Here is a 14033-nt window from a genome sequence, read left to right as displayed (position 1 = left end):
TAATTTAAAAAATTGAAGAATCCCCATATAAAGCTTAATGGTCTCGATAAGTTTAAGATAATGTCATCTTGACTGAGACTAAATTTTCATGCTAATTTTATATTACTGTGAATCAATATTAATGAGAATTTGGATTGAATAAAAAGCATGAAAATTCTAATCAGTTTTAAAAACAATAAATTGATATAGTTAGAAAAAATATCATAATCCATTACATGCAAAGAAATTTCTTTTGTAAAACAAGTAATTAAAATAATTACTACAGTTTTTTCAAGGAGAGGAAGGGTTAATATTTAGATACTAGTTAGCATTAAATATTATTAAATTAATTTTAATTTAATAAAAACGTGATATTGCTAATTCTTGTTCATTAGAGCTGTGTTATGACCGAAAATTAATTCGGCGCACAGTCTGGTGAATTTGAAAAAGTATATAAAAATCACACGAATAAATATAAGCACTAAGAAGATCCAGCTACGACCGTTAAAAGGTGTTTTTGCTTAATTTGTGTTGTAATTATTGGTCGAATATTTACTTTAAATCGCACAATATTGTTGTGCAGTATTACATAGTCACTATATATTTTATTTTTGATATGTTTATTAGTTACATTATGTCAAATGGGACTTATCATGGAATATATTAAAACTTGTGACATAATAAAAGAAAGGTTATCAAAAGTTTTATATTCCATATGTGTAAGAGGAATTTCAGAAAAGTTCTGAAATATTTATTAATGGCTTTGTTATATACGATATTCTTATCAATATTTTGTCATAATTTTGTAACGTAGCCATAATTATTCAGCACTATTATTAATAATATATTATTTCTTTATTTTCAGGTAAGTACACTTGAAGTTACTTTTGGACTGAATGATGCGAGTTTCTGCGGTGAGTAAAATATGAATGTATATGAAACGTGTAAACAAAAGTAATTTTTTAAAGAAATATATACAAATATGTTATAATTTGTATCGATGGTTGATACGTTTATTTTAAGACAAATTTGTAAAGAAATTTAAATGTATTATATATATTGTGTATACACACACATACACACATAATATGTAATATTAAATTTCCAATAACTTTTAAATCAAGTACTCAACGTGTTGTATATTTTTTACATAGATACAAAAAAACTATTTTTTTAGTATATATATATTTATATACAAATATTAAATGAACTGAACTAAATAAACTCTCTTACTATTGTACATAAATTTTTATAATATATAGCATTATATCTATACGGAAAGAACAATTTTATTGCAGCATCTAAAAATTTAGCTAGATACATAGATCAGAAAATAATATTATGTTGGGCCAACAAAATAACTATATAGAACGCTCAAGCACGTGATAATACTTTTGCAAACAGTTTGGACATTCTAGCAAGTTAAACATTCGACACAATTTTTTAAATAATTCAACATAATTATTTTTTTATCTGTCTTTCAGCAAAACTGCTCTTTTTGTGTATGATATTACAAATATATCATAAAGAAACAAAAATTATATAAATGTATACTAGATACTATATTCATGCTGTAATTAATGTGAATACTTTCACATTTGATATACGATCGCACTACATTATCTACTTGCAAAGGGAGAAATGCACCCTACAAGGTATTGAAAGAAACTGAAACTCTTTCCATTGCCAAAAGGAAAAAAGTCATGACTGCGTTTGCGCAAGAATATTCTTTATCTTACATGTTAAAGAAATATTATTTTTTATTACAAATTGTGGTAATTTAGACTAATTCACTTTCGTCTATAACATAAATTCATTATACCATTATTAAGAAAATATAACCACTTTTTGCGATTGCTCACGTCGCGCGAGAATATCGATCGTTTAAAATTCTCAGAAAAATGGCTTTCATGAAAAATAATCCGTCAATCTAAAGTCCGTACCACACAGTAGTCTAGCAATTCTCGTGTGAAATGCATACGATAGAGCGCTATTACAAACTCAATAGAATACTTCTTGAAACGATGGGCTTATGGCCCTATCACTATACATATGTTACACAACTGCAGAGAACATTATTTATCACTGTTCTTATAACATTTATTATTGTTCAGGTATACCGAATAACTTAAATGATTTATGTGAAAACGATTAATTACCGACATTCTTAAATACATTAATTTTTAAATACATAAATTATTAATAATTTTTTATTGCTCTTTGTTATCAATGTCTCTTTATTTTTGTTTTCATGTTTAATATGAAGCAATCATTAATAACAATTATTTTTATCTTTTTTATTTTTAACAAATGTATATTGTTTTTTATCATAAAAAAATAAAATATTTTGTACGTGAAACATTTTGACAATAGAGAAGAAACATTTTGACATTTTTACAATTTATAATCAATGCATATCCTAAATATTATTTTTAGTTACTGGCATTCTTTACAAATCAATACACTACACATCTCCTTCTTCAGATTCTCTCATTTGTCTTTCCTATTTTTATCAACACGGTACAATATTGTCTTTTTATCGTTCAAACAGACAATGTAAGTCTAACAGACCAATCGTTTATTTGAACATTTCGTTGTTAAATTAATATTTATAGAGTAAATTATATTCTAATCATTGTTAAGAAAAAATATGGAATAAACAGTTAAAGCAACTACTGGAGCAAATCCAAGATGACTGGAATTCGTTGAAGGATAAGTTGGAAATTAATATTTTAGACAGATATGCTTGCAATGCAAGGTTTTGCACAAAACTTTTAATAGGTAAGAATATGTATATGTATGTATAATATATAGATATGAATTGTCTATCATAATTTTTGTAGTGGTACATGTGTATAATATTATTTTTTCCAATAATTAATCTTTTTTACTAATAAAACAAAGAATATTTTTAATACATTTTGGATAATTTTTCCAAATAATTGGAATTGAATTGGATTTAACATTTCTCAGTGTATTGCTGTTTTGGCTTATTATTTTGCGGGCTATTCCAATTACTGCCGATAATTCTTGATGTTATCGCACCGTTAAACGAATCACGGCCCTGTGAACTTATCGTAGTCACGGAATACTTTGTCAATAAAAAAAAATATTTTTACATTACGCTGTTACATGAAACATTAGGCTACTTAGTAGGAGCTGCCATATTCTGTTCTACAAGTGCGATAGTTATGATATGTATTCTGCACGCATGTGCACTATTTGAAATCGCAAGGTAATGTAAATCGTAATGTGAAGTCTGTTAAGTAAGAGCGTGGTCGCGTTAATTTATAAAAAAATTTAGTTAAAAAATTTATTTAAAAATTGATTTTACTTGATGAGGACTTCGATGCAATTACCTCAATAATGGATCTAGTCGCCATTGGCGTCAATAATCTCGCAATAATCTGGCATCTTCGAGGTATACTTTCAATTAAATTGACGGTGTATTCTAGTGGCAAGGCCCTTCAAATTTGATGAATCTCGCGAGATAGCTGTTTTAGTGTATATATACGTTTTCCTCGAAGTCCGTGCTTGATATATGCCCATACATTTTCGATCGGATTGGCGTCGGGCGACTGCGACGGCCAATCCAATATAACGATGCCAGATTGCTCCTTCCACTCGGTACAGAGTTTGCCGCGATGCTTAGAATCGTTGTCCTCCTGCAGAATCTAATCCTCATTTTTATTAATAAACCAACGTTCGGCAGACGGTAACAAAGTCTTTTCCGTAGATTCTCAACATTTTCTTGGCATTCAGATTGTGTGTAAACAGATGCAAAGTGCCGAATCCTTTCTTTGAAAAGCAGCCTAAAAGATGCACTTTTATTCCGTGTTTAACAGTTCGCTCTACATGCCTGTTGGTGGAGATTGACCAAGGTTTGTTTGAGGCTACTACGTGCCCATATCGAACATTCGTCAGTAAAAATTACGTTACTACGTATAAAATCTCGATCAATATTCTCGTACGCCCAAGCGAGTCACTTTTTCACATGTTTTTCACTCAATAGAAGTTTTTTTATTGTACCGCGACATTTCATGCCATGAGCATGGATATGAGTTTAAATAGTTACACACGATATATCTAAACCTTTTTGCTTCAATTTTGCTTATCCTTGACGCAGTATTAGGTCAGGATTCCGCGAAAACAAATTTGCGATCATTGTATCGTCTTTTTTCTTCAATTTTTCTATCAATCCACGTTCCGGTAAATCATCGACAATTTTTATGACCTTATATTGCTGAACCCACATCTGCATGAATTGTTTCAACTTTCCCATATATTTAGCAATCGCTGATTGCAACATTCTCGGACTTTTTGGATGGCTGCACAGAAACACAGCCTCGTAGCGCGTCGTGTATTTGGCACTTATGGCATTTAATGTATTTTTCTTACAAAAGACCAATAGCAATTGAATCTTTCTTCAAAATGCATCGAAGACATAGGTTTCTTTTATCGGCTCACAAAAAATTGAGAGCGATACTCTTACCAGTTGTGAATAAGGCTGATCATGCTCTTACTTAACAGACTGTACGCATTTGCTTGAGCGTTTGTTTTCGTGGAAATATATATTTAAATAAGTTTATACAGTTGCCGAATAGAAAATGCGATACCGAAGAGTACATTAATGATCCCTACATCTAAAAGAGAGTATTTTCTTTACCGGAAGATTGTATATGCGGTTATTATGCATCAAAGAGCCATCAAGTCAGTATTTTTATATTTTTATTATAATTTTAACAGAGCATTCTATTTTTTGAATTATTTCTTATTTATTAAAAATAATTGAATTGTGAAAGCATTCTTTTAAAATCATATATTTAAACTGAATGTTTCATCAATGAATTTTTGCATCAATTTAAAACACAAGTTTTTAAAACGTAAAATTAAACGTGTTTAAGAATTCTATATAAAACAAATCTGAAATATTTGCTATTTATTTTTAATAACTAAAATTTAACAATTATATCTACAGTAGAAACAGACAGCTATTATCAAAATATAATATGTTATGATTACAATATTGCGTTTTAATCGTGTGAGATCACAATATTTATCATAAACGATGATATATTTTGAAGCATACTTTGTGTTTATTATATAATAGTTCTAATATATAAACTTCGTTAAAGGTTTGTTAAACTTATGACAACCAGTTTTGCGACATTATTCTTGATTCTAATCATACTTGGCATCAGTTCTTTAAGTTTTAATCTCTTTCAAGTAAGTAACATTGTTTCTTATTTAATTTGATTCATTTCGGACTTCGGACCGCCTTTTTACTTAACATCACATTGTAGTTCCTACAATTAATAACGCTAAGAAAAAATAGTAGCCAAACATCTACAGTCGGCATATTGATACTACTACATTTGAATTATATGTTTATTACTAATTATGGTGGACAAGAATTGTTGAATCATGGTCTAAAGCTTTTCAAAGTAACGTGAGTATTGTGTCTTGTAGTACTTTTAGAATTATTTATACAAACTATATGTATGTGTGTGTGTGCGTGCGTGCGTGCGTGTGTGTCCATGTATGCATATATCTATTTTTTAGAATTAGTTTAAATTGATATTATACATTCTTCCGATATTTTTAAACACGCAGATAATTTAGCGCTAATTATACCGCAAAAAATGTCATTAACTTTTTATCAGTTTAAAATAAATTTTATTTTTAATGCTTGAAAATATTGAAATTTTACAGTTATAATGGACTGTGGTATATAGCTCCGTTACGTACACAAAAACTATTATTATTTATAATGCAAAAGGGAACAATAAACATTGGTTTAACGTGTGGCAGCATATTTGTTGCATCCTTAGAAGGTTTTGCTACGGTAAAACTAACGCTTTTTCCACGACACACAACTCAAACTTTAATGTTTATTTAATCTACAGAATAACATGTTTTTTCAGCTCGCAAATGTGACAGTATCCTACTTTACATTGATTTATTCCATGCGATAAAGCAAAGTAAAAAAAAAAGATTATTTATTGGACATATCTTTATTAAATTGACAGAAAAGTATGATATACATATAATATAAGTTTGTGTTAAACATGTGTTTGTATATTGAAGAAAATAAACATTCTTTTACTTGTAATATTTTATATCAATAAACAGATAATTGATCGAAAAATAAACAATTTTTTCAATTAATTCTAGAAACATTAGGGTACAAAGAAATATAAAAGCTTGAATTTTTTATTTATCATCATATCAATTAACGTTGAAATTTATTTCATAAATAATTTATTAAATCAACTTATCTATTCGATATCTTTACAAGTCTAATTTTTTGCTGTAAAAATATATGGTAATATATCATAATGTTCGATAATTGGATACAAATAGTTAATTGTAAGCAGATACTTAAATATTTTTTTTTTAATTATATTGTATATGTTTCTTATATATTTTTTATATTTATTTTTTATATTGTATATGTTTCTTATATCTTTTTTATATTTATGAAATTTAAAACTTTAATCGATGGTATTAAAGAATAAGAAATTTACATTAAAATTTATTTAAATATTGTTGCGCTCGACCGACGCGCCAATTTCAGATACACACTTCAGCACTCACGGCAAATTTGCAAAAGAAAAAACGCTTCTTAAAAACACTAATCTTTAATGAAAAACTATTATAGAGAATATTAACATCTGCGCACGGTGACAGCTTAGGCTGAATTTGGCTCCGAAACGAGAAATGACTCGTCTCGTCAGCAGAGGACGATCTTCTTTAAATTATTGATTTTCTCGTATTGATTTTCTCGTCAGCTGTTTAATATCGGGAGGACAACGAAACCACAACCGCAACTATACATTTAATAATTTTTTTTTAATTGAAAAAAGGCCATAGCAAGATCTTAATGCTAAAAATAATGTTTAATTACATTTTCTAATTCTTTTGAACTGTGCGCCATTATTTTCAAACACAGATCTTAAATTGACTCAGAATAGTAATAAGAATGTAAGGACATCTAGGTTTCACCCTGACTGAGATACTTTTCACAACAGATTCTTCACACTTTTCGAGGTAAGGAGTGATCTTAGAGAAGCTGATTAGCATCAGTAATATTTGATTATCAATTTAATTCTGTGATTTAATTCTGTTACTTTTTTGATTTAATTTAAAAACTGTGTGTGAAATAGAAAGTTACGTTGCACAGTTAGAAAAAATTAGAAAATGTGTTTAAGATTACACAATAAATTTGTCTACATTATTTTTAGCACTAAAATTTTGCTATGACTGCATATTGATCCTCTGTCGAGTTAAATTACAATATACAAATTGCAACCTTTTCTTAATATTAATTATTATATATATTTAATAAACATTTAAAATAATAAAAGTATAGTAAGATGTTGAAACTTACAATTAACGTAGTGATGTCGTTTCATAGCCATTAATTGAACCATATTTAATGGCAGAAAAGATGATGAATTGTTCGATGCATCACAAAGTGTACTCGTCACTACGCACAAACATGAAAAATAAGGGAATATAGAATTCTAATGTAATAAGTGATGTATTTAAATCTTTTATATTATAATTATAAATAATTATATAATATAAATTATGTATATAAATAATTATTGTTAGAATATACTGCATATACTTCGTATATTGAAATGAACAAAAAAAATATTAAAATTACATAATAGTGAAAAAAAGAAACGTATCTTTCATACGAAACACATACTTTATAAATTTCTATGTTCAATGACAGATATTAATAAAAGTAATTTTTTAACAAAGAAAGTTTATAAATATATTTGTTTTTTTTACTTTATTTTACTTGTTCTTTAAATAGAATATGCACACTAAAGAATGTTGCATACTTTGTTTTTTTTTTTTACAATCACTCACGTATACAAATACATGGGAAAGTATCGCGTTGCGCGTTTACTTGGCGCAAAACTACCATATCTCTTGATAATCTCATATAAGTATTCATTTTAATGATGTTTTATGATATACATTAGGTAAAATAAACTCTTTCATCACAATGATCAAAACTTTTGGTGTTAACATTTTCGCATATAAGTTTCTTAAAGAATTCATGATAACAAAGAAACAGTAATTATATAGTTAGAAACATATCATAGTTATATTGAATATAGTTATAAACATATATGCGTACATTTGACTTACATTCTTACATTCTATAGTTCGATGCGAGTCGAGAAAGACATGCTATGATGTCCCAAAAGAAACTGAAACCTTTTTTATTGCTAGGAGACAAAAGATATAACTGCGCTTGCGTAGCATATTTATTCAGCTTACACGTGAAGAATATTATTCTCAATTACGAATTGAAATAGTTCAGTCTAATTCGCATTTGAATACCTCGCCATTCGAAATAATATAATCGATTTCTTTACATAGTAGTTACCGACATACGTGAAAATAAGGAAAATGTGCGTCTCTTAAAATTCACAGACTTTAGAATAGAATAATCAAACAATTTAAAGATCTTTTTCACATAATGTCGGAGTCCATGTACAAAACGCGTGCTCAAGAGCGCTATAACCAAGTCTATCGAATTATACTTAAGTCTCTTGGCATATGGCCCTATCAACAAACATGCTTTGTACGACTGCAGCAAATGTTCAATACTGGTGTTCTTGTGTTATTTATTCTTGCTCAGGTATTTTGAACCATATTTATACGCCCCATAAGAAATGAGCAAGCGATCGTATGCAAGTAGAGTGGACTAAACTGACAATGAGTACAAAAGTCCTGTAATCATTTTGTGATTTTCGTAATAGTTAAGGAGCTAATAATTTATAAAGATAGCCAAATTTGCCCGGGCTACTGGAAAATATAAGCGCACGGAGAGATACAACCGCTCAGCAGTCATTATTGCTAAGTACACAAAAAAATGTTTGGAGGCGTGCTCTACATGTCGCTTCAATACTGCTTATAAACAACTTCTGCAAATCTAGCAATCTCGATCACTGGGCGGCCTTATTTCGCCACGTACTTAGATTTAGCGGTAGGCCAGATAAATTCGGCTTTCTTTATAAATTATTAACTCATTAATGGCAAAAATTGCAAAATACGGGACTTTTCAAGACAATCCTTTAGTCTGCTTTACCGCTAAATAACAATTTTACTTCTTATGAGACACCCTGCATATAATACATATACAATATTTAAGAATATTTAAATTAATAAACATTTTTGTATGCATCTTTATTAAAAAATCTCTTTATCTTTTGTTGTAATTTTTATAATGCATATTTTATTAATAATATTCTAATCTTTTCTATAATTGCTCAAATTTAATTAATCTTGTTTTTCTTATATAGTAAAATAAACCTTATGTCATTATATCTAGGACATATTTTGAAGTAGAAACGTATACGAGGACTGTTCGATAAGTCTGTGAAAAAATTAAGAAGATTGAATTATTCAGAAAACAAATTTTTAGTTTTCAACATAATTTCCTTACAAGTCTATGCACTTGTCCAGTAATGCTCAAGTTTCTTAATCCTCAGCATATAATATGATTTAGTTCTTCAAAATAAGTAGTTGTTTCGGCATCATTTCGTGAAAATTTCTTTGTGTTTGAATACAAATAGTCCTAGAGTTCTGAATCTGAGTAAGGGAAATGCTGAAGGACTTCGTAATTTTTGCTGTGATAATTATTAACTTGCGATCAATGCTAAGCAACGTGTCGCCTGTTTTGCGGACAGTTTTCTCATATGTAAATATTCGTTTAAAATATGTTGCACCCGATCGTTTGAGATACCTATTGTTTAGCAAATTTATGTACTTTCAATTTTCTGTCCTTCATTACTATATCATGGGTGTTTTTTAATTTCTGCAGTTGTAACTTCAATCCGGCCGTCCAGAACGTTCTGCGTCGTTTGTGCTCATATAGCCACTCCAAAAATTATTAAACCACTTGTAAACTGTTCTGATCGACAGAGCAAATTCCCCATAATTTTTATCCAGTTTGATTTTAGTTTCCTATGCCGTTTTGTCTTTTAAAAAATAATGTTTGATCACTACTCTTTCAGTCTTTCTTCACAAACTCAAAATGTGATCGATTAAAATAATTGCCAACAACAGAATAATGAATATATTTGATTGAAACTTAGTGTATGCTCTTACAAATAATGTCGGAAACTGAGAAAATTACGACAATTGTATTACAGGCACCATTGAACAGCCTTCGTACATGTAGAAATTATAATCACACTAGATATTCTAAATATTTAATTGTTTCTAGTCGCTGGTATTCATTACGAACCAATACGATATAAACCTTCTCCTAAAGATTTTCTCATTTTTATTTCCTAATCTTTTCGCTACAGTAAACTATGTCGGTTTTATTGTTATGGCAGATAACGTAAGTTTAAACAAATAAATTGTTTATTTAAATGTTTCGTTGCAATACTATAAGGTAAATTTTAAATATATTGGCAAGTAAAAATATTTATTTAATAAATAGTTAAAAATATTACTTGATCAAATACAAAATGACTGGAATTTATTGAAAGATAAGTTGGAAATTGATATTATAAAAAAATATGCTTGCAACATGAGATTATTCGCAATATCTGTAATTGGTAAGAAGTTACTATAATATATTTATATTATATGTATATAATATAACTTTATTTATTCCTTTTTTTACTCATTAATCAAATAAAAGTACAGGTTTAATTTTTCTTAAATAATTTGTGTAATTTGAATTAAATTCAATATTTCTTAGTGTTTTGCTATCTAGTCATGTTAAGTTGTGGAATATTTGAAAGTATTCCGTTGATCCTTGATATTATATTACCATTAAATGAATCACGACCAATTAAACTCATGGCGATGACAGAATACTTTATCGACCAGGAAAAATATATTTACTATTTAATGTTACACGAGTCACTAACCGGTTACATAGGAATGCTCTCATTATGCGGCATTGGTGTGATACTCGTAATGGTTTGCATGCACTCATGTGCACTGTTTAAAATTGCAAGGTAATGTGAAATGCTGTTATCTTTCGTTAAGAGAAGTGGAAAGGTTTGAAAGACTAAAAATTGGATAAAGTTCATATGCCATTTGTGACCAAATGAATAAACATATAAATTTTTTTTTAACATATTTCTAACGTTTTTTTAACCAACAAAATCAACCATAAAAATCCAAAAATAAGAGAAATCGAGAGAGATATTCATATAATTGAAGGCCACTCGCGACGGCGCAATTTGCGTACTGCTCTATTTTTACCACGATTCTGGGTGAACGAGTTGGAATTTTTCAATCTTCTTATCGTTCATTTTGTTGGTGAAATCCCCTCTTATAGACTGAACAGAATATTTAATAAAAGTCATCAAGAACAATGACAGCTAAAAATTAAAAAAATTTTGAAAAATTTTAATTATTTGTCGTTAAAAGGAACCTAGAAAGTAAATTGTCGTGTAAAAACATTTCTTTTTAGTTTACGAAAAAATTCGTTATCTTAATTTTTTCAACTGAATCTTGAACCATCTGTAGCCATTATTGAGCCATTGTACAAAACTTGCAAAAAACACAGTTGAAGTTTTGAAATAAAATTTTTGTTAGAAAATTGATACTTACTTGTCTAGTTTAATTTCCATTATAGCCACAATCGCCGAACATCAATTTTTTTACACAATATGAAACGAGGAACTCTGACACAAAGAAAAAGTGACTGCCATACAAAAACAACTTGCCCATTGAGCATTTTATCCATTGTACATAGCTTCACATTTTTGACTCTCCTCAGCTCAATTTTACAAATTTCTCAAAAAGAAACAAGGAAATATTTTTAAAGACTCACTTTACCGGAATGTGTAAAAATCAAATTTTTTGAAATTTTAAATCTTTCCACTCTCTATAAGCACTTATTTTCATTAAAATATATTTAAGTAGATTTATATAGCTATCGAATAGAAAACGTGATCGACAAAAGTGTGCTTCCTAGAAGAGAGTATCTCCTTTATCAAAGGATTGTACATGCGGTTGTTATGCATCAAAGAGCCATTGAGTCAGTATCTTTTTAATTTTATTTTAACATTTTCTGTATAAATCTAATTTTCATGATATTCTATTTGGGTAGAAAGAAATAACTGACTAAACTATTTTCATCGAATATTTAATATTAAATGAATGTTACAGATATATTTTAGCTTAGCAATATATTAAATAGCGTTTATCCTATATATTACATATTTGTTATATATTTTTTTGTTATATATTTTAATATCACAGGCTTACAAACATGACTTTTATAATATTATACATAAATAGAGTCTAGACGTTCGCGCGATTTTTAATATTATAGAGCATTATGCGAATTTGTGCGTGTATATGTACATTTAACAAACAATTAGCATTATCACATATAACTCACATATAACAATGCTTTGCGCAACACAGTAAATTGTACAAATATCTGAGCCCTGTACGAGCCCTGTAAAATCAGGCAACTATTGTCAGTATTAAATAGAATAGATAAATTTATTAATAGTCGTTATTGTAAATAAATGTGTTATTTTGCATTAATTGTACGTTAAATGACAACTTAAATTTATTAGTTCTAATATTCAGTTCTTTCTTAAAGGTATCTTGATTTTGTAAATTCCATTTTTGCGACATATTTCGTTATTCTAATCATAATTGGTGTCTCTTCTTTTAGTATCAACCTTTTTCAAGTGAGTAGTGTTTCTTCTTTCTTTAATTAATTATTAATTATTAATCGTTGAATAATTAATATTTTATTGTAGCTTTTTCAATATATAAGATATTCAAACGATATTCGTATCACAATTATTTCTCTTGTAATTACAATGTTTCATTTGACATATATGTTTACTCTTAATTATCCCGGACAAGAAATGATAAATCAGGGATTATATTTCTTCAAAGCATGGTGGGTACTATATTTTTGCAACATATTATTTGTGTTTAGAATATCAGCATATCATACAGATTTATTGCTTAGATTTGATAAAATATTGTACATTGCATTTTGATATTCTTTTTAATATATAATTAATTTAGCGAAAATATTTTTAACTTTTTCTATTTTACAATTTTTAATTAATTTTAAAATGAATTTTGAATATTGTAAAATTTACAGCTATAATAATCTATGGTACGTAGCGCCTTTGCATATACAAAAATTATTATTGTTTATAATGCAAAGAGGATCAATAGATACTACTTTTGTAATTGGCAAAATATATGTTGGATCCTTTGAAGGTTTCGCAACGGTAAAGTAAAAATTTTATTGATAATATAGAAAGAGGATTAAACTTTAATGTTTATATAACATGTAGAATAATTTTTACTTTCTAGCTAATGAGTACGGCAATATCTTATTTCACAGTGATTTATTCTACACGATAACGAATGGGAAAAAAAGTTATTTTCAGTTAGGTATATCTTTAAGAGATTAGTGAAATGAATAATGTAAAATAAATAGATTAGATTATATTAGATTATATTATATATATTATAAACGTTACATATGAGTTATGTTGTACTTTTATTTACTATTTTTTTATTTATTATGTTATGACTTTAATGGAATTAAAGTATTGGGTTATGAAATATTTCCTAATCTAAGTTTTCTGTAAGATATATTACATTTTAAAGGCTAGCTAAAATTATTATTAAAAGACATAATACTTTTTAAAATATTTTTGAAAATATTAGATCAATTTTAAAAACTAATAGATTTTATTTTATTGCTCATTTGAGGGCCGTGCACGCAGATCTCTCTGTTGTGTCGATCCGGCAGCAGAAAACAATCGGTACTAACAATAAGTGCAATTCACTTTTATTGCTCTTAGCCGACTCGACGCTTCGCAAAAAATAACTCATGAAAATTTTACCGTGCCACGGGCGTGACATAATGAGAGAAAAGCTTATTGAATACTTTGTATTACACGTATAAGAGAAACTTCAGAAAAATTTTGAAATATTTATTATGTACTTTGTAATATATATTATTCTTACAAATATTTTGTAATAGTTTTATGAAGTAGCCATACTTATTTAGC

At 28.1% G+C, this 14033-nt stretch overlaps 4 protein-coding genes across 8 annotated transcripts in view; 3 read left to right on the top strand and 1 right to left on the bottom strand.

The window, feature by feature from the left end:
* The window catches only part of LOC120359144, a 325906-nt gene that overhangs the window by 85750 nt on the left and 226123 nt on the right, over window positions 1–14033 (bottom strand). Inside the window, exon 3 of the mRNA XM_039455665.1 lies at window positions 7370–7468. Within this exon, the coding sequence (XP_039311599.1) occupies window positions 7370–7468 (99 nt within the window). The remainder of the gene's footprint in view (window positions 1–7369; window positions 7469–14033) is intronic.
* LOC105195935 (mannosyl-oligosaccharide 1,2-alpha-mannosidase IA) overlaps window positions 1–14033 on the top strand; it is a 693708-nt gene that overhangs the window by 463370 nt on the left and 216305 nt on the right. The gene's annotated exons all lie outside the window — the stretch shown is intronic.
* Window positions 917–6127, top strand: LOC105197961. Of its 2 annotated transcripts, XM_039455476.1 has the most exons (9): window positions 917–2093; window positions 2416–2535; window positions 2643–2760; window positions 2953–3214; window positions 4573–4689; window positions 5115–5205; window positions 5283–5428; window positions 5692–5824; window positions 5904–6127. In XM_039455476.1, the coding sequence occupies exons 1-9, from the start codon at window positions 1953–1955 to the stop codon at window positions 5952–5954; spliced, it is 1179 nt and encodes a 392-aa protein (XP_039311410.1). In that variant the 5' UTR covers window positions 917–1952; the 3' UTR covers window positions 5955–6127. The 2 variants fall into 2 exon arrangements, with proteins under 2 accessions (XP_039311410.1, XP_039311402.1); XM_039455468.1 differs by having other exon boundaries at window positions 918–2093; window positions 5692–6127.
* LOC120359103 (putative odorant receptor 69a) lies at window positions 7463–13994 on the top strand. 2 transcript variants are annotated; one of them, XM_039455422.1, is made up of 9 exons: window positions 7463–8644; window positions 10235–10354; window positions 10457–10574; window positions 10721–10982; window positions 11909–12013; window positions 12590–12680; window positions 12753–12898; window positions 13109–13241; window positions 13327–13994. In XM_039455422.1, exons 1-9 carry the CDS (start codon window positions 8483–8485, stop codon window positions 13375–13377), a joined length of 1188 nt encoding a protein of 395 aa, XP_039311356.1. In that variant the 5' UTR covers window positions 7463–8482; the 3' UTR covers window positions 13378–13994. The 2 variants fall into 2 exon arrangements, with proteins under 2 accessions (XP_039311356.1, XP_039311363.1); XM_039455429.1 differs by lacking the exon at window positions 11909–12013.

The sequence above is a fragment of the Solenopsis invicta genome, chromosome 1 (assembly GCF_016802725.1).
Source record: "Solenopsis invicta isolate M01_SB chromosome 1, UNIL_Sinv_3.0, whole genome shotgun sequence".
Taxonomy (NCBI): domain Eukaryota; kingdom Metazoa; phylum Arthropoda; class Insecta; order Hymenoptera; family Formicidae; genus Solenopsis; species Solenopsis invicta.
The sequence above is the reverse complement of the archived record's forward strand: the minus strand, read 5'-3'. Positions and strand labels throughout refer to the sequence as shown.